The 20,746-nt window shown below is 48.2% G+C and overlaps 2 protein-coding genes across 2 annotated transcripts; both read left to right on the plus strand.

The window, feature by feature from the left end:
• Nucleotides 1-648: 648 nt before the first annotated feature.
• LOC149435374 (uncharacterized) lies at nt 649-1,956 on the plus strand. The gene is made up of 3 exons (XM_089662717.1): nt 649-848; nt 1,341-1,742; nt 1,859-1,956. Exons 1-2 carry the CDS (start codon nt 684-686, stop codon nt 1,626-1,628), a joined length of 453 nt encoding a protein of 150 aa, XP_089518843.1. The 5' UTR covers nt 649-683; the 3' UTR covers nt 1,629-1,742; nt 1,859-1,956.
• A 153-nt stretch (nt 1,957-2,109) lies between these two features.
• On the plus strand, nt 2,110-17,376 carry LOC149435375 (uncharacterized). The gene is made up of 2 exons (XM_089662716.1): nt 2,110-2,205; nt 15,769-17,376. The coding sequence occupies exons 1-2, from the start codon at nt 2,142-2,144 to the stop codon at nt 17,097-17,099; spliced, it is 1,395 nt and encodes a 464-aa protein (XP_089518842.1). The 5' UTR covers nt 2,110-2,141; the 3' UTR covers nt 17,100-17,376.
• Nucleotides 17,377-20,746: the final 3,370 nt, after the last annotated feature.

Raw genomic sequence — 20,746 nt, forward strand, 5'->3', positions numbered from 1 at the left:
CATCACTCTGATCTCTATTAATAAAACACAAATCTGATCGGAGAGGTGAGGAGGATTCTGGGAGGTCACATGACATCACTCTCATCTCTATTAATAAAACACAGACTAGACCGGAGAGGTGAGGAGGATTCTGGGAGGTCACATGACATCACTCTTATCTCTATTGATAACACACAGACCTGACCGGAGAGGTGAGGAGGATTCTGGGAGGTCACATGACATCACTCTCATCTCTATTAATAAAACACAGACCTGACCGGAGAGGTGAGGAGGATTCTGGGAGGTCACATGACATCACTCTTGTCTATTCTGGTCAATAGACCATTTTATTTTTGCACACATTTAGATGATGTCAGGTGGTTGATGTTTTATTTGTCTCCTGATCTGTAGGATTATGTTGTAAAGAAGAAGTCTAGTGGGGAGCCAATCTCAGGAGGATGGAGCAGAACCCAGAGCCTCACCATGGTGCCTCCATCTCATTCTCTGATACCTGAGAGGGAGAAAGAGCAGAAGATTCTGGAACTGACCACCATGATGGTCCATCAGCTGACAGGAGAGGTGAGCGGTGCCGGGAATTCTGGGACATTCTCCAGTAACAGACAAGGGATGTGTCTGGATGGTGACTGTATCATTGTGTGTGTCAGGTTCCTATAAGGTGTCAGGGTGTCACTGTCTATTTCTCCATGGAGGAGTGGGAGTATTTAGAAGGACACAAGGACCTCTACAAGGACGTCATGATGGACCATCAGCAGACTTTGGGTTTTGTGAAGATTGTAAGGAAGGAATTTCCCCGGAATGAGATGATATTGAAGCTCACCCTGGAGATCCTCAGCCTGCTGACTGGAGAGGTGAGTGTAATGAAGGGGTTAAATCTGACTCGGCTGTACACTGGGAGGGATTCAGAGTCACTTGAAGTCTTCTGATGTTCTGTAATCAATAACGACATCCACACAAGTACTATGAATACATAAAGTGTCCGGACTCTATGAGATTTGGTTATAGCACAAGATGGCGGCATTGGTTATAGAAGAGAACAATCTCAGCTTTAGTCCAATCAGGGAGACCCATGATTACCAGCATGCCACGCCCACTGACCACTAAATCCATGGGTGACATTTCCTGGTGGGTCAGTGAGCCTTACTAGTAAACCATTAGTGACTCTATTATATGACTTCTAGAAGGAGCTATAAATCTGACCCCATTGTCATCATATCATTGGATGGAGATGTCTGTCCTTTGCTGAGTCGGCACATTGTGGCCAATCCCTGGAGAATAAATCTAGAGCTGACCATAGAAGTGAGGGATTATGGGAGAGTGAGATTTATCTTTGTATCACACAGAACTGTACAGGAGTCATGAAGAAATCTACCGACAATGACACCAGAAGGAGATCTCATCGTATGACCACAAGATCCTCGAGAATCCAGAATCCCATCACCATCCCCCCTCCTCCATCCCTGATCCCTACAAGACAGAAGACACAGAAGATTCTAGAAGTCACCAAGAAGATGATGGAGCTGCTGACAGGAGAGGTGAGCAGTGCCGGGAATTCTGGGACATTCTCCAGTAACAGACAAGGGATGTGTCTGGATGGTGACTGTATCATTGTGTGTGTCAGGTTCCTATAAGGTGTCAGGGTGTCACTGTCTATTTCTCCATGGAGGAGTGGGAGTATTTAGAAGGACACAAGGATCTCTACAAGGACGTCATGATGGACAATCAGCCGCCCCTCACATCACCGGGTAAGAGGAGACTTTATTGTAAAGGAGAGAGCAGTACGGAGGATCCACCTAGATCCCCCATCATCTGATAAACACATAGAAACAATGGATTCAGTCAGTGTGTGTGTTTCCTACAGATGGATCCAGTCATGGGAACCCACCAGAGAGATGTCCCCGTCCTCTGTATTCCCGGGATTCCACACAGGAAGGTCACACCATCCCTCATTGTTGCAAGGTTGGTGGGATGGAGCATCTAGAACATGGACTTGTGGAGATGATATGTGGAAGCGTATGTGACCTTATATTTTACAGATGATATTTTCTCTCATTTCCTTGATTTAGAGTGGAGATCCAATCGATATAGAATTTGAGGTGAAAGCAGAAGAAGAAGAGGCGTATGTGAGGGATGATCAGCAGTCTATGGAGGAGGATGGAATAACGGGGACATTTATAGAGGAGGACACTCCTACAGAGATCAGCACAGGTGGGTCATGAACACTAAATCCATTCCTCCACCCATACTGCTCACTGATTGGTCCAGAGTAGGGTTGGGACTGGGTGATATCAGCCTGTAATCCCCTGGTCACTTTCCTGAGCTGTGTTCCCCGTCCTGTATTCCTGGATTTCTCTCGGATAATCTTCCTTCTCTGTGCTGCAGACAAAAGAATCCAGGACTTTCCTACAGCAATCCCCCCTTATCCCCCCCATCATGTATTATACATGGTGATCATATCCCCCCTTATGTATTATACATGGAGATCATATCCCCCCTTATGTATTATACATGGAGATCATATCCCCCTTATGTATTATACATGGAGATCATATCCCCCTTATGTATTATACATGGAGATCATATCCCCCCTTATGTATTATACATGGAGATCATATCCCCCCTTATGTATTATACATGGAGATCATATCCCCCCTTATGTATTATACATGGAGATCATATCCCCCCTTATGTATTATACATGGAGATCATATCCCCCCTTATGTATTATACATGGAGATCATATCCCCCCTTATGTATTATACATGGAGATCATATCCCCCCTTATGTATTATACATGGAGATCATATCCCCCTTGGGATTTCTAATATCAGACCCGATATTGTTTATAAATATATTAATAAGTCGGGGTCCCAACACTGAACCTTGGGGTACCCCACTAACCCCTTCCATTGAAGACACTGAACCTTGGGGTATCCCACTAATTACACTGAACCTTGGGGTACCCGACTAATCACACTGAACCTTGGGGTACACCACTAATCACACTGAACCTTGGGATACCCCACTAATCACACTGGACCTTGGGGTACCCCACTAATAACACTGAACCTTGGGGTACCCCACTAATCACACTGGACCTTGGGGTACCCCACTAATCACACTGAACCTTGGGGTATCCCACTAATTACACTGAACCTTGGGGTATCCCACTAACAATAAACTTTGGGATACACCACTGATGACACTGAACCTTGGGGTACTCCACTTACACTGAACCTTGGGGTACTCCCACTAAGAACACTGAACTTTGCGGTACCCAACTGGCACCCCCAGACCATTCAGAGTATGAATCATTAACCACTACTCTCTGAATACCATCTTTTAGCCAGTTTTCTATCCATTTACATTCAGATTTTTCCAGCCCATAGACTTTACCTTACACATTAGCCATGTGTGGGGAACTGTGTCCAAGTATACCACGTCCACCGCCACCCCTCTGTCCAAGTATACCACATCCACCACCACCCCTCTGTCCAAGTATATCACGTCCACCTCCACCCCTCTGTCCGAGTATGCCACGTCCACCGCCACCCCTCTGTCCAAGTATACCACGTCCACCATCACCCCTCTGTCCAAGTATACCACGTCCACCGCCAACCCTCTGTCCAAGTATACCACGTCCACCATCACCCCTCTGTCCAAGTATACCACGTCCACCGCCACCCCTCTGTCCAAGTATACCACGTCCACAGCCACCTCTCTGTCCAAGTATACCACGTCCACCGCCACCCCTCTGTCCAAGTATACCACGTCCACCGCCACCCCTCTGTCCAAGTATACCACGTCCACCGCCACCCCTCTGTCCAAGTATACCACGTCCACCTCCACCCCTCTGTCCAAGTATACCACGTCCACCGCCACCCCTCTGTCCAAGTATACCACGTCCACCGCCACCATTCTGTCCAAGGATTTGCTCACCTCCAATCTAACCTGTTTCATGATGGTTTAATCCCAGCTCACCTCTACATGTTGTCTACAGTAAACATTTAAGCTTCCACTGATTACAGAATACTAATACTGAGAGTCCTGACCCTTATACTATATACCTTGTACATTACATACTCCTGACCCCTGCACTATATACTTTATGTTGTACATTACATCCTCCTGACCCCTGCACTATATACTCTATGTTGTACATTACATACTCCTGACCCTGCACTATATACTCTATGTTGTACATTACATACTCCTGACCCTGCACTATATACACTATGTTGTACATTACATCCTCCTGACCCCTGCACTATATACACTATGTTGTACATTACATACTCCTGACCCCTGCACTATATACTTTCTGTTGTACATTACATACTCCTGACCCCTGCACTATATCATCCCCCATAGTAATTCATCCCCCATATAGTAATTCATCCCCCATAGTAATTCATCCCCCATAGTAATTCATCCCCCATATAGTAATTCATCCCCCATATAGTAATTCATTCTCCATATTGTGTCAATTCACTTACCTTTGCTCCGCGCGTTCCTCTCGCCGTGTTCCCGCGCCGTTCCGGTCTTCAGGGCGGACTGTGAGAGGAGAGAAGTTCGTCACGCTGCGGCCCGGCTACATCCTGACAGCCAGTGTTTGCCACGCTCCGCAGACCGGATTAAAAGGTCCGCCGGGCCGTATACGGCCCGCGGGCCGAAGTTTGGGGAGAATGTCAGAACAGTACAGATATCCCCCAAATGTCAGGACGGTACAGATATCCCCCAAATGTCAGGACGGTACAGATATCCCCCAAATGTCAGGACGGTACAGATATCCCCCAAATGTCAGGACGGTACAGATATCCCCCAAATGTCAGAACAGTACAGATATCCCCCAAATGTCAGGACAGTACAGATATCCCCCAAATGTAAGGACGGTACAGATATCCCCCAAATGTCAGGACGGTACAGATATCCCCCAAATGTCAGGACGGTACAGATATCCCCCAAATGTCAGAACAGTACAGATATCCCCCAAATTTCAGAGCAGTACAGATATCCCCCAAATGTCAGGACGGTACAGATATCCCCCAAATGTCAGGACGGTACAGATATCCCCCAAATGTCAGGACGGTACAGATATCCCCCAAATGTCAGGACGGTACAGATATCCCCCAAATGACCCCTTTTTGCAGAGTAGACAGTCTGACGTACTTCATAAGAGGCATGGCGAGTTTTTTGAAGTTGTATTTTTTTTGTCATTTTTCAGAAAATTAAAAAAATTAGTTTCACTATTTTTTTTTACATCCTGTCACCAGTGCAGTACAGCGTCATCATATAACTGGCATGGCGGTGATCAGGGACACTGACTGGTGACAGTATGAAAAAAAAAATATTTTTTTTTTTTTTTTTTTTTTTTTAAATTTTCATATTTCACTATGTGAAGTGATCAGTATTTTTTTATTTTTTTTTTTACACAATTTGCTTATAGCAAAGAATTACTTTTCTATAAGCAAGCATTTACCTGAATGACATCGATTTCAGTCAGGTTTTTTTTTTTGTGCTTAGCTGTGATTTGGCCACAGCTAATCACATGACATGTGCATGTGATTAGCTGTGACCATTCACAGCTAGACACTAGTATACAATGGATGGCATGAATGAAGCCATCCATTGTATAAAACTGTCATGTGACCTGCTGTGATTGGTCACAGCAGGTCACATGGTATCGGCAATGGGGTCCGATACTCAGATCTGTCATCAGCTGTGTCTGAGGTACATGGCCGGTGACAGATTGTGCCGCTGCGTGGCTCTGCAGGAGTGCAATCTGCGCCTGTGCGGGATGACGCCATATGGCGTCCACCCGGAACGCTGATGACATTTGCCGTCTGCCATTCGGCCATAGGGCGGGGGGCAAATGGTTAAAGTTCTTTTCTTGGGAATAACAAGAAATAGAGGTGAAATAGAATGACGTGGACCAGTCAGCAGCCAAGATTTCTTTATCGAGATCTCGCGCCCACGCCTTGGTGTAGGGAGGGAGATCGGAATAAAGAGCATTGTGTAGACCTTTATATAAGGAGGTTAGGGTATGTCTAGGCAGATTAGAGAGGGAGCATAGCCGCTCAAACTCAGTAAGCGGACGATGAATGTCGGAAGAAGAGTGCAGGAGTTTGCAAAATGTGGATAAATGTAAAGTGGTCAACCAATCCCGAGATCCGCCCCGCAGGAGCGGAAGACCTGATTGAGGGCAGATAAAGTCTCGGGCTACGGGCCATAAGGTGTGTGTAAAGGGACCAATGACAGAAGAGCCCAAGCCCTGAGGGAGAGCAGGGTTGTCAAACGGGTGATAAAGGAGAGGGATCAGACGATAAAAGAGCAACAATGTCCTGTTGGTACCACAATCACATTACAGCCACAGTCAATGGGGATAGGCCGAGAAAACGCCGGTGGTCTCGACTATAACCCCACGGCAAAGCCCGAAGATCGACCGGAGACAAATCTTGTTCAATCATACAAGAGGCTTTAAGGAAGGGCCTGGGAAACCAGTCAAGGATCCGGGCCAGCAGTATGGCTCTGTAGTGTAGTTCAAAGTCCGGTAAACCTACTCCGCCTCTGGACTTTGGGTATGAAAGCACCCTATATTTTAATCATGAGAAACATTGGCGCCAAATCTAATTGAAAGGGAATGTAGGGAGAGGAAGAAACTCTTAGGGACAGTAATTGGTACAGTCTGGAAAACGTATAGTAATTTCAGCAAGGTGTCCATTTTGAGGGTGTTGATGCGGCCGAACCAGGGCAAGGCCAAAGCACCCAGGACGCCAGATCCTTTTGGATATGAGAAACCAAGGGTAAGTGTGATGGAAGCGTAAGAAGGACAGAACACACAAGGCAGATGGCAAACACTTAAAGCTTTATTAAAACAGACAACAGTCACTCAATGGGGAGTAGTGCAGGGAGAGAGAGTCCAAAATACTTGTAATCCAGCCCCGGTGGGCAAAGTTAAAGTCTCCACAGCAATTTGTAATCCAAGAGGCAGTTCATAAGCAGTCAGATAGCACAAGGGAAGCATACACTCATGCAGGGCTGATGCGGTGGTCTCAGGCAGAGCTGATGTGGTGGTCTCAGGAAAAGCTGACAGCATTTCAGGCAGGGCTGATGTAGTTTCAGGGGTCCCCCTTCCTTCAATGGGGCTCAGGCAGAGCCAGGGGGCCACTATAGTCCAGCCGCAGCTGGACCCCTCAGTAGTTGCACAGCAGAAATAGCACACAGGAGAGGCCAGCACTGACCTCTTAAACCCCCTGAGCAGGACGAGAGGTGGAGGGGGGTCATTAGCAGGATGACAATAATTGAGTTTAGGGACATTTTGGATGACACTGGAGAGAATGGACAGGAATGGAACTACAGTAATTTAATTTGTAGCTGTAAACAGAAAGGACTGGTTGGACAGGATGGACACTGAAACACAATAATTGAATTTGCAGCTGTAAACAGAAAGGACTGGTTGGACAGGATGGACACAATAATTGAGTTTGCAGCTGTAAACAGTGTAACAGTGGGGAAAATACATTAATACAAAAGTAAGGCACTAATTAGTGGGCAAGATATTATAATTAGGCAAACGACTGGTTGGACAGGATGGACACAATGTAGGACATCTGGGCACAACACAATATTTAGATTTGTAGCTGCAAATAAGATAACAATGGGGGAGGATACACTAATTTAATTTGGGACCTTTGTGGAGGGGCGCGAGCCCAAACCTATCTGTTCTAAAGTAAGACGTAAGAAACGCCAATCAACGTGATTGAACGCTTTCTCAGCATCAAATGAGAGGAGGCAAGCCTTTAAGCCATGTCGCTTGATATAAGAGATGAGATGGACAGTTTTAGAGGTGTTATCCCTAGCCTCACGACCTGGGACATAACCAACCTGATCACAATGAACCAAAGTTGGTAAAAAAGGTGAGAGGCGGTTCGCTAAAAGCTTTGCAAAAAGCTTAACATCTAGGTTAAGTAAAGTTGGTAAAAAAGGTGAGAGGCGGTTCGCTAAAAGCTTTGCAAAAAGCTTAACATCTAGGTTAAGTAGAGAGATTGGGTGGTAGCTACCGCAGAGAGATGGGTCTTTATCCGGCTTTGGGATAACCGAAATGTTGGCCAGCAAAAAGGCCGAAGAAGGCACATTCAGATCGTCGATGGTATTAAAAGCTTGGGCTAAAAGCGGGGCCAGTGAGGCGGCAAAACATTTGTAAAAGCAAGGGGTAAACCTGTCCAAGCCCGGGCACTTACCTGCCTTCAGGGCCTTGATCGCCCCAAGGACTTCCACAGTCGAGAAGGGCTCTTCCAGAGCCAATGCATCCTGAGTATCTAAGATAGGCAGTGCCATCTCCGTAATGTATTGAGACATAGCCATAAGAGAAGAAGCAGGAAGAGTATCAGGATGCACTGCAGATAGGTTATAACGTTGAGAATAGTAACGCTCAAACGTGGATGAAATTCCTCGATTATGGTAGTTTAGTATTGTCGGGCGCCTTGATGTGCTGGATTGGACGATGGTATGGCGGGGGGTGGAGTACTTGTGCTAAGTGTTGACCACATTTATTTGTTAGGAAGTAGTAAGTGTTGCATGCTTTGTCTCGGGCAATAAGAAAAGAAGAATCTAATAGTTGGAGTAAATCTCTGTGAGCATTAGTTATGTCCACCACAACCCTCGGGTCTAACGTGCTCTTATGAGAAGATTCCAGGCGCACGATGAGTAAGAACAAGCGATGCATTTCTGCCGTTCAAGACTATTTTAAACAAGAGCCATGCTTAGTAAGAACTCTAATAACACATTTAAGAGTCTCCTATTGATTAAGAGAGACAGTTGTGTCTGAGGAGTGATCAAGAACAAAATGTTGTATAGTCTGCAAAACCTCTGCGGTACACAAAGAATCCTTGAGCAGAGTATCATTCAAGCGCCAAGAAAAGTGGCGCAAAGATGATGATCGGTCCTGAATCGTAAGATGTATTGGGGTATGGTCAGACCACAAGAAGTGACCGATGGAGGAAGAAGTCGGACAATCAAGGAGAGACTGCGTCACAAAGAAATAGTCAATACAACTGTATGACATGTGAGCCACAGAATAATAACTATATTCGTGCTCCGAAGGGTGTTGGGTTCACCAAACGTCCACAAGGTGTAGGTCATGCAGGAGCGACTTAATAAGGGATAAGATCAATGAAGGGAGAGAAGATTTACCCATGGAAGAATCCAGGTCTGGAGAAAGAGCTACGTTAAAGTCCCCTCCAACAATGTAACGGGGACCCCCAAAATCGGACAGCTTAGAGAGGACCTTTGCAAGAAATGGAGCTTGATCTTGGTTGGGAGCGTATACATTCGCCACTGTGAAAACAAAATCTTGGAACTTTAATTTGAGGAAGAGGTATTGACCCACTGGGTCTATTAGTGAGTCCAAGACCTCCGGGCCAAAGGTATGATGAAAAGCAATCGACACCCCTAGAGATCTAGCCAGCGGGTTAGTATTATTGAGTATAATAATGATTGCGGAGGACTGAGATACCATCGGAGTGGAAGTAAGTTTCCTGAAGGAGCATTATCTGCGAGCCATCTTTGTGAAAATGATAGAGCATCTGGCCCCGCATCGCCGGAGTGTTGAAGCCCCTACAATTAATAGAGGAACATTTAATTTGGAGTCATAGTCATTGGCAGTGGAGCAAATAGGAAAAAGACGCATCACAAACAAGGCTGCGCAAAACCTCTCCCGAGCTCTGAGGAAAACCCACCTCTTCAGGGAAGCCTACCCCACCCTCACCTAACAGCCCCTGCCCTTCCCTCCTCCTACCACTCAATCCCCCACAGCCATTTCCTCCTGTACCTCTACCCCCTCCCTCCTAGATTGTAAGCTCGAAAGAGTAGGGCCCTCTTACCCCTTGTGTGCTGTTTGATGTTACTGTACTGTTTCATGTATTGTCCCCCCCTCTATTGTACAGCGCTGAGCAAACCCTTTGGGCTATATAAACTCGATAAATAAATAAAATAAATAAATAAAAGAAAGAAGAAGAGAAAGGATAACAAGAGGAGAAGGGAAAAGAAGAAAAAAAGGGGGGGAGGAGCAGAAAAAGAATGAAAAGCAGAAGAAAAAAACTAACAGACAGACAAGCTGTCTGAAAAAACATAAAGTGTGGTACAACACAGTACACTGAAGACCTAGGTGGGGAACGTCAAAGGCGCATGAATCCGATCCCGACCCAGGCCTCCCACAGGCAATTAATAACTTCAGGGAGGGTCCCCCTCAGACAAGAATGACCCCCCTTATAAAACATATTCAATGAACCCTCAAACAGGCATGAAAAAATAGACACCTTCCTCAATAGATAAACATATACACATAACCAGGTGCAGATGAGGTGAATAGAGGGAGGGCCCAAGGCCCCTGAGACCATGGCTGGAGGCACCCCAGTCCACCACAGCAAACGGCGACGGTGTCACCCGAGAACAATCCTTGAGCCATGGCCCCAGGGCCCGGAAGGCAACAAGCACAAATATAAAAGTCACTGAACCAACAGGAGCAACCAAAAGAGGCAATCAACCCATAAAAAATAGGAAAAAGGGTGCAAACGTCTCAAATTACTTGGACAGTAGATCATCTTTCTGGGAAGATGACCTGGAATGCTTCTTTTGGACGGACCGCTGCCAGGGAGAGGGAAATGGGAGACCTGGTGTCGGGAGCTGAAAGGACCAGTCCGGGAGGGACACCTGAGGTAGCTCGAGCACACCTAGGAATGTGGGACAGTCTCCAAGAGTGCAGAATTGAGCGGATTTACCATGCTGTGAAGCTTGAAGTTGAAACGGAAATCGCCAATGATAGCGGATATGCCTTTCCTGCAACATCTGAGTGAGAGGACGCAGAGCCCTGCGCATGCCAGAGTCTGGCGGGAGAAGTCAGGAAGTAGCATCACCGACACTTCATTGAATACAATGGTATCCTGCAAGCTGGCTGCACGCATGATGGCGTCTTTGATCTTGAAGTAGTGAACCCTGCACAAGGTGTCATGAACAAAAGATGGATCAGGATTCCTGGTGCCCAGCGTGCGATGTACTCGATCCAGCTCTATATAGGTGTCTTTAGGTTGCTGTAAGAGTTGATTGAAGATAGCGGTAACCACCGTGTCTAAATCTTTAGATTCAATGGATTCTGGATGCCCCTAATCTGCATCTTGTTACGGCGGTTTCTGTCCTCAATGTCATCTTGTTGGTACATGAGATGTATAGGGACCGTGTGGGAGTTAAGGGTCTCTTTGTGGGTTTGTAAGGCGTTAGTTACGCCATCAGCGGTACTTTCAATCCTTTCCAGACACGTACAAACGTCTTGTTTAAGAGCACAAATTTCCTGTTTGTACGCTCAATACGTTTCACACACTGCTCAAAATCCATCTTCAAAGGGAGAGATTTGATGTAAGTGTGTAAGGATCGCATGTGGGACTGCAGATCCCAGCTATCCTCAGAACAAAGAGAAGCCGGAGAAGGGCTGCAGGACTCCTGTGTGTCCTGTGGTCTTAGTGTAGAAGAGGGGCTGTGGGACCCCTGTGTGTCCTGTGGTCTTAGTGTAGAAGAGGGGCTGTGGGACCCCTGTGTGTCCTGTGGTCTTAGTGTAGAAGAGGGGCTGTGGGACCCGTTTGTGTCCTGTGGTCTCAATGGTGAAGAGGGGCTGTGGGACCCCTGTGTGTCCTGTGGTCTTAGTGTAGAAGAGGGGATGTGGGACCCCTGTGTGTCCTGTGGTCTCCATGGTGAAGAAGAGGGGCTGTGGGACCCCTGTGTGTCCTGTGGTCTTAGTGTAGAAGAGGGGATGTGGGACCCCTGTGTGTCCTGTGGTCTCCATGGTGAAGAAGAGGGGCTGTGGGACCCCTGTGTGTCCTGTGGTCTTAGTGTAGAAGAGGGGCTTCAGGACCCCTGTGTGTTCTGCGGTCTTAGTGTAGAAGAGGGGCTGCAGGACCCCTGTGTGTCCTGTGGTCTCAATGGTGAAGAAGAGGGGCTGCAGGACCCCTGTGTGTCCTGTGGTCTCAATGGTGAAGAAGAGGGGCTGCAAGACCCCTGTGTGTCCTGTGGTCTTAGTGTAGAAGAGGGGCTGTGGGACCCCTGTGTGTCCTGTGGTCTCAATGGTGAAGAGGAGGGGCTGCGGGACCCCTGTGTGTCCTGTGGTCTTAGTGTAGAAGAGGGGCTGTGGGACCCCTGTGTGTCCTGTGGTCTTAGTGTAGAAGAGGGGCTGTGGGACTCCTGTGTGTCCTGTGGTCTTAGTGTAGAAGAGGGGCTGTGGGACCCCTGTGTGTCCTGTAATCTCATAGCAGAAGAGGGGCTGTGGGACTCCTGTGTGTCCTGTGGTCTTAGTGTAGAAGAGGGGCTGTGGGACCCCTGTGTGTCCTGTGGTCTCAATGGTGAAGAGGGGCTGCGGGACCCCTGTGTGTCCTGTGGTCTTAGTGTAGAAGAGGGGCTGCGGGACCCCTGTGTGTCCTGTGGTCTTAGTGTAGAAGAGGGGCTGCGGGACCCCTGTGTGTCCTGTGGTCTTAGTGTAGAAGAGGGGCTGTGGGACCCGTGTGTCCTGTAATCTCATAGCAGAAGAGGGGCTGTGGGACTCCTGTGTGTCCTGTAGTCTCAATGGTGAAGAAGAGGGGCTGCGGGACCCCTGTGTGTCCTGTGGTCTTAGCGTAGAAGAGGGGCTGTGGGACTCCTGTGTGTCCTGTGGTCTTAGTGTAGAAGAGGGGCTGTGGGACTCCTGTGTGTCCTGTGGTCTTAGTGTAGAAGAGGGGCTGTGGGACTCCTGTGTGTCCTGTGGTCTCAATGGTGAAGAAGAGGGGCTGCGGGACCCCTGTGTGTCCTCTGGTCTTAGTGTAGAAGAGGGGCTGTGGGACCCCTGTGTGTCCTGTGGTCTTAGCATAGAAGAGGGGCTGTGGGACTCCTGTGTGTCCTGTGGTCTCAATGGTGAAGAAGAGGGGCTGCGGGACCCCTGTGTGTCCTGTGGTCTCAGTGGTGAAGAGGGGCTGTGGGACTTCTGTGTGTCCTGTAATCTCATAGCAGAAGAGGGGCTGCGGGAACCCTGTGTGTCCTGTAATCTCATAGCAGAAGAGGGGCTGCGGGAACCCTGTGTGTCCTGTAATCTCAGCAGAAGAGGGGCTGCGGGACCCCTGTGTGTCCTGTAATCTCATAGCAGAAGAGGGGCTGCGGGACCCCTGTGTGTCCTGTAATCTCATAGCAGAAGAGGGGCTGTGGGACCCCTGTGTGTCCTGTAATCTCATAGCAGAAGAGGGGCTGTGGGACCCCTGTGTGTCCTGTAATCTCATAGCAGAAGAGGGGCTGCGGGAACCCTGTGTGTCTCGCAATCTCTGCATAGGAGAGGGGCTGCAGGACTCCTGCAAGTCCTGTGGTATCAGTACAGGAGAAGGTGCTTTTGCAGGATCCCCAGGGAGGAGAGAGAGATAGAGCCCCGTGGGCTTACCTGCCCATCTTCCGGCAGCCCTGTGTATAAGAGGGATGAGGATGGAAGAGCCATCAGCGCCATCTTTGAGGTTGGGGCACCCGAGGCCTCAGCCGTGGATTGGGCCAGGAACCAGCTTATTGGGCCGCCAGACCGGTCCCCGTTGCTCCCTGGGGGGTCCAGTGTTGTTTCTTGCACATGAGGAGGGATGCGGAGAGCCTGGGAGGGAGATAGGAGCCTGTGAAGGAGGTCCAGGCCAAGAGCTGTGCAGAAATGCTGCATAGCTTGTCATGCGCCAAGCCACGCCCCCCGCTCTATATACTTTATGTTGTACATTAGATCCTCCTGACCCCTGCACTATATACTCTATGTTGTACATTACATACTCCTGACACCTGCACTATATACTCTGTTGTACATTACATCCTCCTGACCCCTGCACTATATACTCTGTGTTGTACATTACATCCTCCTGACCCCTGCACTATATACTCTATGTTGTACATTACATCCTCCTGACCCCTGCACTATATACTCTGTGTTGTACATTACATACTCCTGACCCCTGCACTATATACTCTATGTTGTACATTACATACTCCTGACCCCTGCACTATATACTCTATGTTGTACATTACATACTCCTGACCCCTGCACTATATACTCTATGTTGTACATTACATACTCCTGACACCTGCACTATATACTCTGTTGTACATTACATCCTCCTGACCCCTGCACTATATACTCTGTGTTGTACATTACATACTCCTGACCCCTGCACTATATACTCTATGTTGTACATTACATACTCCTGACCCCTGCACTATATACTCTGTTGTACATTACATCCTCCTGACCCCTGCACTATATATTCTGTTGTGCATTACATACTCCTGACCCCTGCACTATATATTTTGTTGTACATTACATACTTCTGACCCCTACACTATTTACTTTGTTGTACATTACATACTCCTGACCCCTGCACTTTATACTTTATGTTGCACATTACATCCTCTTGACCCCCCCCTGCACTAGATACTCTGTTGTATATTACATCCTCCTAACCCCTGCAGTATATACTCTGTTGTACATGACATCCTCCTGACCCCTGCACTATATACTCTTTGTTGTACGTTATATACTCCTGACCCCTGCACTATGAACTCTTTGTTGTACGTTGCATACTCCTGACCCCTGCACTATATATTTTATGTTGTACGTTGCATACTCCTGACCCCTGCACTATATATTTTATATTGTACATTACATACTCCTGACCCCTGCACTATATAATCTGTTGTACATTACATACTCCTGGACCCTGCACTATATACTCTATGTTGTACATTACATACTGCTGATCCCTGCACTATATACTCTATGTTGTATGTTACATACTCCTGATCCCCGCACTATATATATATTTTATATTGTACATTACATTCTCCTGACCCCTGCACTATATACTCTATGTTGTACATTACATACTCCTGACCCTTGAACTATATACTGTCTGTTGTACATTACATACTCCTGGCCCCTGCACTATATACTCTTTTACATTACATACTCCTGACCCCTGCACTATATACTCTATGTTGTACATTACATACTCCTGACCCCTGCACTATATACTCTGTTGTACATTACATACTCCTGACCCCTGCACTATATACTCTATGTTGTACAATCTATACTCCTGACTTCTGCTCTCCCCCTCCCCCCACTGCTATATATAAATACATAATATGGATTCTCTTTTGTTACACCCATTTCCTCCCAGCTGGACATTTTATATCGGATGATGTGATTGGAGCACAGACTTTTACATGGTGATAATAATGTGATAACATCCTCCAACTTTGGACCCTTAAACAGAAAGTGATAATGAGGGAGGAGTCAATACCCCAATGATGGTGGTCTTCAGGATCAGTCCAGTCTTCATCTTGGTTGTTCTCCCCCATCCTCACTCTCTGACCTCTGGTGGGGCTCAGCCCCGCTGTTCTTCATGACTAAATCATGGACTAAATAAGGAAGTGCAGTACTTCTTGTGTTGGGAAGATGGCGATGATGAGTGATAGAGATGGTGGGGACCCTTGTCCTATAATCCCCTCATCACTGTCCCTCCTATAAAAGACAGTTCTGGTTGTTTCCTCACTCTCTGACTAAGGTCTGTGAATAAAGAAATGACCTGGTAGGAGATCAGAGGAGCCATTTCCTAGTTCCCTTGAGGGTGGAATTGTAAGCTCCTCACAGACCAAGCTGCCTGATGTGGGCGGAGTCCTGGTTTGGGGGAACCAATCCGCTCCTGTCTAGTAATCCTCTTTGTCTTTGTATTTTAGTCCATGGCCGGGAGATGAGGAAAACCTCCGAGGATTGTCTCACTTTGACTCCGGACTGGAAAGTAGAAGATGAGGACATCACACAGTATAGTCCAGGAGAAAACCCGGCTCCCTCCAATGTCCATCCGACACCACCCAGTGTAGATGGACCATCAGATTCCTCGTATCCTGAGGAACCTCAGACTGTTCAGGACCAGGCCGGCCTTCCAACAGGGAAGAGCTTGTCCTGTACAGAGTGCGGGAAAGGATTCCGTTATAAATCCAAACTCAATGCGCATAAAAGATCTCACACGGGGGAGAAGCCGTATTCCTGTCCTGAGTGCGGAAAATGTTTTTCACAGAAGTCCACTCTTTACGCACATCAGAGATCTCACACAGGGAAGAAGCCATATTTTTGTCTTGAGTGCAGGAAATGTTTTTCGAAGAAGTCCACTCTTTACACACATCAGAGATCTCACACAGGAGAGAAGCCGTATTCCTGTTCTGAGTGCGGAAAATGTTTTTCACAGACGTCCGCTCTTTACACACATCAGAGATCTCACACGGGAGAGAAGCCGTATTCCTGTCATGAGTGTGGGAAATGTTTTTCACAGATGTCCACTCTTTACAAACATCAGAGATCTCACACAGGGGAGAAGCCGTATTCCTGTTCTGAGTGCGGGAAATGTTTTTCACATAAGTCCAGTCTTCATCAACATCAGAGATCTCACACGGGGGTGAAGCCGTATTCCTGTCCTGAGTGCGGGAAATGTTTTTCACATAAGTCCAGTCTTCATCACCATCAGAGATTTCACACGGGGGACAAGCCGTATTCCTGTCCTGAGTGTGGAAAATGTTTTTCAGTGAAGTCCAATCTTTACACACATCAGAGATCTCATACAGGGGAAAAGCCATATTCCTGTCCTGAGTGCGGAAAATGTTTTTCATTGAAGTCCAATCTTTACACACATCAAAGGTCTCACATGGGGGAGAAGCCGTATTCCTGTTCTGAGTGTGGAAAATGCTTTTCAGAGAAGTCCTATCTTCATAAACATCAGAGATCTCACAAAGGGGAGAAGCCGTATTCTTGTCCTGAGTGCGGGAAATGTTTTCCACAGAAGTCTCATCTTCACACACATCAGAGATCTCACACAGGGGAGAAGCCATATTCTTGTCCTGAGTGTGGGAAATGTTTTTCAGTGAAGTCCAGTCTTTACACACATCAGAGATCTCACACAGGGGAGAAGCCATATTCCTGTCCTGAGTGTGGGAAATGTTTTTCATGGAAGTGCAATATTTCCAGACATCAGAGATCTCACATGGGTGAGAAGCCACGTTCCTGTCCTGAGTGAGGGAAATGTTCCTCACTGAAGTCCTGTCTTCCTGTACATCAGGGGTCCCACACAACCCTGGAGGTGTATTAGTGCCTTGAGTGCGGGAAATGTCTTCTAGATGAATGTTGCTGGACATCCCAGCTCTCATGTGGGGAAGAAGCACACCCTGATGTACACACACCTGGGAAGGAATGGCACAAACAATTGGCACTTCCTACGTTGTCCCAAGTCTATGTAGATGAATGCTGATTAATATCACATAAAAGTCCCAATAAAATTCAGTGAATAAAACCGATGTCCGTCTGCTAGAGTCCATCCGGGGGGGACAAGCTTGTCCTTGGAGCAGAATCTGGCTGCCGTGTAAAGAAGACAAGTGGGGCAGGAAAAAGCCCCTTTAAGTGTAGCCCCCCTAATACATGTCTTGGTATACAAGGCAGGCCCCTCCCATAAAGCCAGAGTAAGCAGGCTCATCAGTAACACATCACCGGGAAGAACTCCAGAGTGATCGGTGTGTGCCGCTGTCTATGGGGGAGGAAGGTGGCCAGCAGACATCCCACAGCTGGAAATCAGGGCTGGAACGCACTGTGGACCGCAGTGCTAGCGTGATGACGTCACCTGGGACGAAAACACCATGTTCCTTAGCATGTGCAATGTCTTAACAGTCGTGTTCTCCTTTGTCAAGGAGCTTGGAGATCTTCCCGGTGATGTGTTACTGATGAGCCTGCTTATTCTGACTTTATGGGAGGGGCCTGCCTTGTATACCAAGAAATGTATTAGGGGGGCTACACTTAGAGGGGCTTTTTTCTGACCCTCTGATATACACCTCAGATATACTCCATGGATGATCTTCACCATGGAAGAAACAGTTCAGCAGCTGGTCCTGATCACCACTTTACAGCTTTACCAGTGTGTTGTGATCACCATACCAGCGTGTCCTGATCACTGCCATACCAGCGGGTCCTGATCACCATACCAGTCGTTCCTGATCACTGCCATACCAGCGTGTCCTGATCACTGTCATACAAGCAGGTCCTGATCACTGCCATACCTGTGGGTCCTGATCACCATACCAGCGGGTCCTGATCACTGCCATACCAGCGGGTCTTGATCACTGCCATACCAGCGGGTCTTGATCACTGCCATACCAGTGGGGCCTGATCACTGTCATACCAGTGGGTCCTGATCACTACCATACCAGTGGGGCCTGATCACTGTCATACCAGTGGGTCCTGATCACTACCATACCAGTGGGTCCTGATCACCATATTAGTGGGTGCTGATCACCATACCAGCGGGGCCTGATCACTGTCATACCAGCGGGTCCTGATCACTATACCAGTGAGTCCTGATCACCATACAAGCGGGTCTTGATCACTTCCATACCAGTGGGTCCTGATCACTGCCATACCAGCGGGTCCTGATCACTGCCATACCAGCGGGTCCTGATCACCGCCATACCAGTGAGTCCTGATCACCATACCAGCGGGTCCTGATCACCACCATACCAGTGGGTCCTGATCACTGCCATACCAGCCGGTCTTGATCACTGCCATACCAGCGGGGCCTGATCACTGTCATAGCAGTGGGTCTTGATCACTGCCATACCAGCGGGGCCTGATCACTATACCAGTGGGTCCCGATCACCATAACAGCGGGTCCTGATCACTGCCATACCAGTGGGCCCTGATCACTGCCATACCAGTGGGTCCTGATCACCATACCAGCAGTTCCTGATCACTGCCATACCAGCGGGTCATGATCACCATACCAGCGGGTCCTGATCACCATAGCAGTGGGTCCTGATCACTGCCATACAAGTGGGTCCTGATCACTGCCATAGTAGTGGGTCCTGATCACCACCCCTTTATATCCTGATCACTGCCATACTAGTGGGTCCTGATTACTGTCATACCAGCGGGTCCTGATTACTGTCATACCAGTGGGTCTTGATCACTGCCATACCAGCAGGTCCTGATCACTGCCATACCAGCAGGTCCTGATCACTGCCATACCAGCAGGTTCTGATCACTGCAATACCAGCGGGTCATGATCACTCCCATAACAGCGGGTCCTGATCACCATACCAGTGGGTCCTGATCACTGCCATACTAGTGGGTCCTGATCACCGCCATACCAGTGGGTCCTGATCACCACCCCTTTATATCCTGATCACTGCCATACTAGTGGGTCCTGATCACTGCCATACTAGTGTGTCCTGATTACTGTCATACCAGTGGGTCCTGATCACCACCCCTTTATATCCTGATCACTGCCATACTAGTGGGTCCTGATTACTGCCATACCAGTGGGCCCTGATCACCATACCAGTGGGTCCTGATCACTGCCATACTAGTGGGTTCTGATTACTGCCATACCAGTGGGCCCTGATCACCACCCCTTTATATCCTGATCACTGCCATACTAGTGGGTCCTGATCACCACCCCTTTTTATCCTGATCACTGCCATACCAGTGGGTCCTGATCACCACCCCTTTATATCCTGATCACTGCTTACTAGTGGGTCCTGATTACTGCCATACCAGTGGATCCTGATTAATGTCATACCAGCGGGTCTTCATCACTGCCATATCAGCAGGTCCTGATCACCATACCAGCAGGTCCTGATCACTGCCATACCAGCGGGTCATGATCACCAGACCAGTGGGTCCTGATCACCATACCAGTGTGTCATGATCACTGCCATACCAGTGGGTCCTGATCACCATACCGGCGGGTCCTGACCACCATTCCAGTGGATCCTGATCACTGCTATACCAGTGGGTCCTGATCACCATTCCAGTGGGTCCTGATTGCCATACCAGTGGGTCCTGATCACCACCATACCAGTGGGGCCTGATCACCGCCATACCAGCGTGTCCTGATCACCATACCAGCAGGTCCTGATCACTGCCATACCAGCGTGTTTTGATCACTGCCATACCAGCGGGTCCTGATCACTGCTATAACAGCGGGTCCTGATCACTGCCATACCAGCGGGTCCTGATCACTGCCATACCAGCGGGGCTTGATCACTACCATACAAGCGGGACCTGATCACTGCCATACCATCGGGTCCTGATCACCATATTAGGGGGTGCTGATCACTGCCAAACCACTGGGTCCTGATCACCGCCATACCAGTGGGTCTTGATCACTTTCATACCAGTGGGTCCTGATCACTGCCATTCCAGTGGGTCCTGATTGCTGCCATACCAGTGGGTCCTGATCACCGCCATACCAGTGGGTCCTGATCACCGCCATACCAGCGGGTCCTGATCACTATACCAGCAGGTCCTGATGACTGCCATACAAGCGGGGCCTGATCGCTGTCATACCAGCGGGTCCTGATCACTATACCAGTGGGTCCTGATCACCATACCAGCGGGTTCTGATCACTGCCATACCAGTGGGCCCTGATCACTGCCATACCAGCGGGTCCTGATCACCATACCAGCAGGTCCTGATCACTACCATACCAGCGGGTCATGATCACCATACCAGCAGGTCCTGATCACTGCCATACCAGCGGGTCATGATCACCATACCAGTGGGTCCTGATCACCATAGCAGTGGGTCTTGATCACTGCCATACAAGTGGGTCCTGATCACTGTCATACCAGCGGGCCCTTATCCCCACCATCATCTGTGAGGTGAGAGAGCCATTA

Source organism: Staurois parvus, unplaced genomic scaffold (assembly GCF_062004578.1).
Source record: "Staurois parvus isolate SC_StPar_1 unplaced genomic scaffold, SC_StPar_1.0 ptg001525l, whole genome shotgun sequence".
NCBI lineage: Eukaryota > Metazoa > Chordata > Amphibia > Anura > Ranidae > Staurois > Staurois parvus.

Coding starts and splice junctions, on each gene's coding strand:
- LOC149435374 (XM_089662717.1), top strand. CDS start 684: ATGGAGGAGTGGGAGTATTTAGAAGGACACAAGGACCTCTACAAGGAC. Junction 849..1,340: donor TCAGCCTGCTGACTGGAGAG/GTGAGTGTAATG, acceptor TGTATCACACAG/AACTGTACAGGAGTCATGAA.
- LOC149435375 (XM_089662716.1), top strand. CDS start 2,142: ATGGAGGAGGATGGAATAACGGGGACATTTATAGAGGAGGACACTCCT. Junction 2,206..15,768: donor TCCTACAGAGATCAGCACAG/GTGGGTCATGAA, acceptor TTTGTATTTTAG/TCCATGGCCGGGAGATGAGG.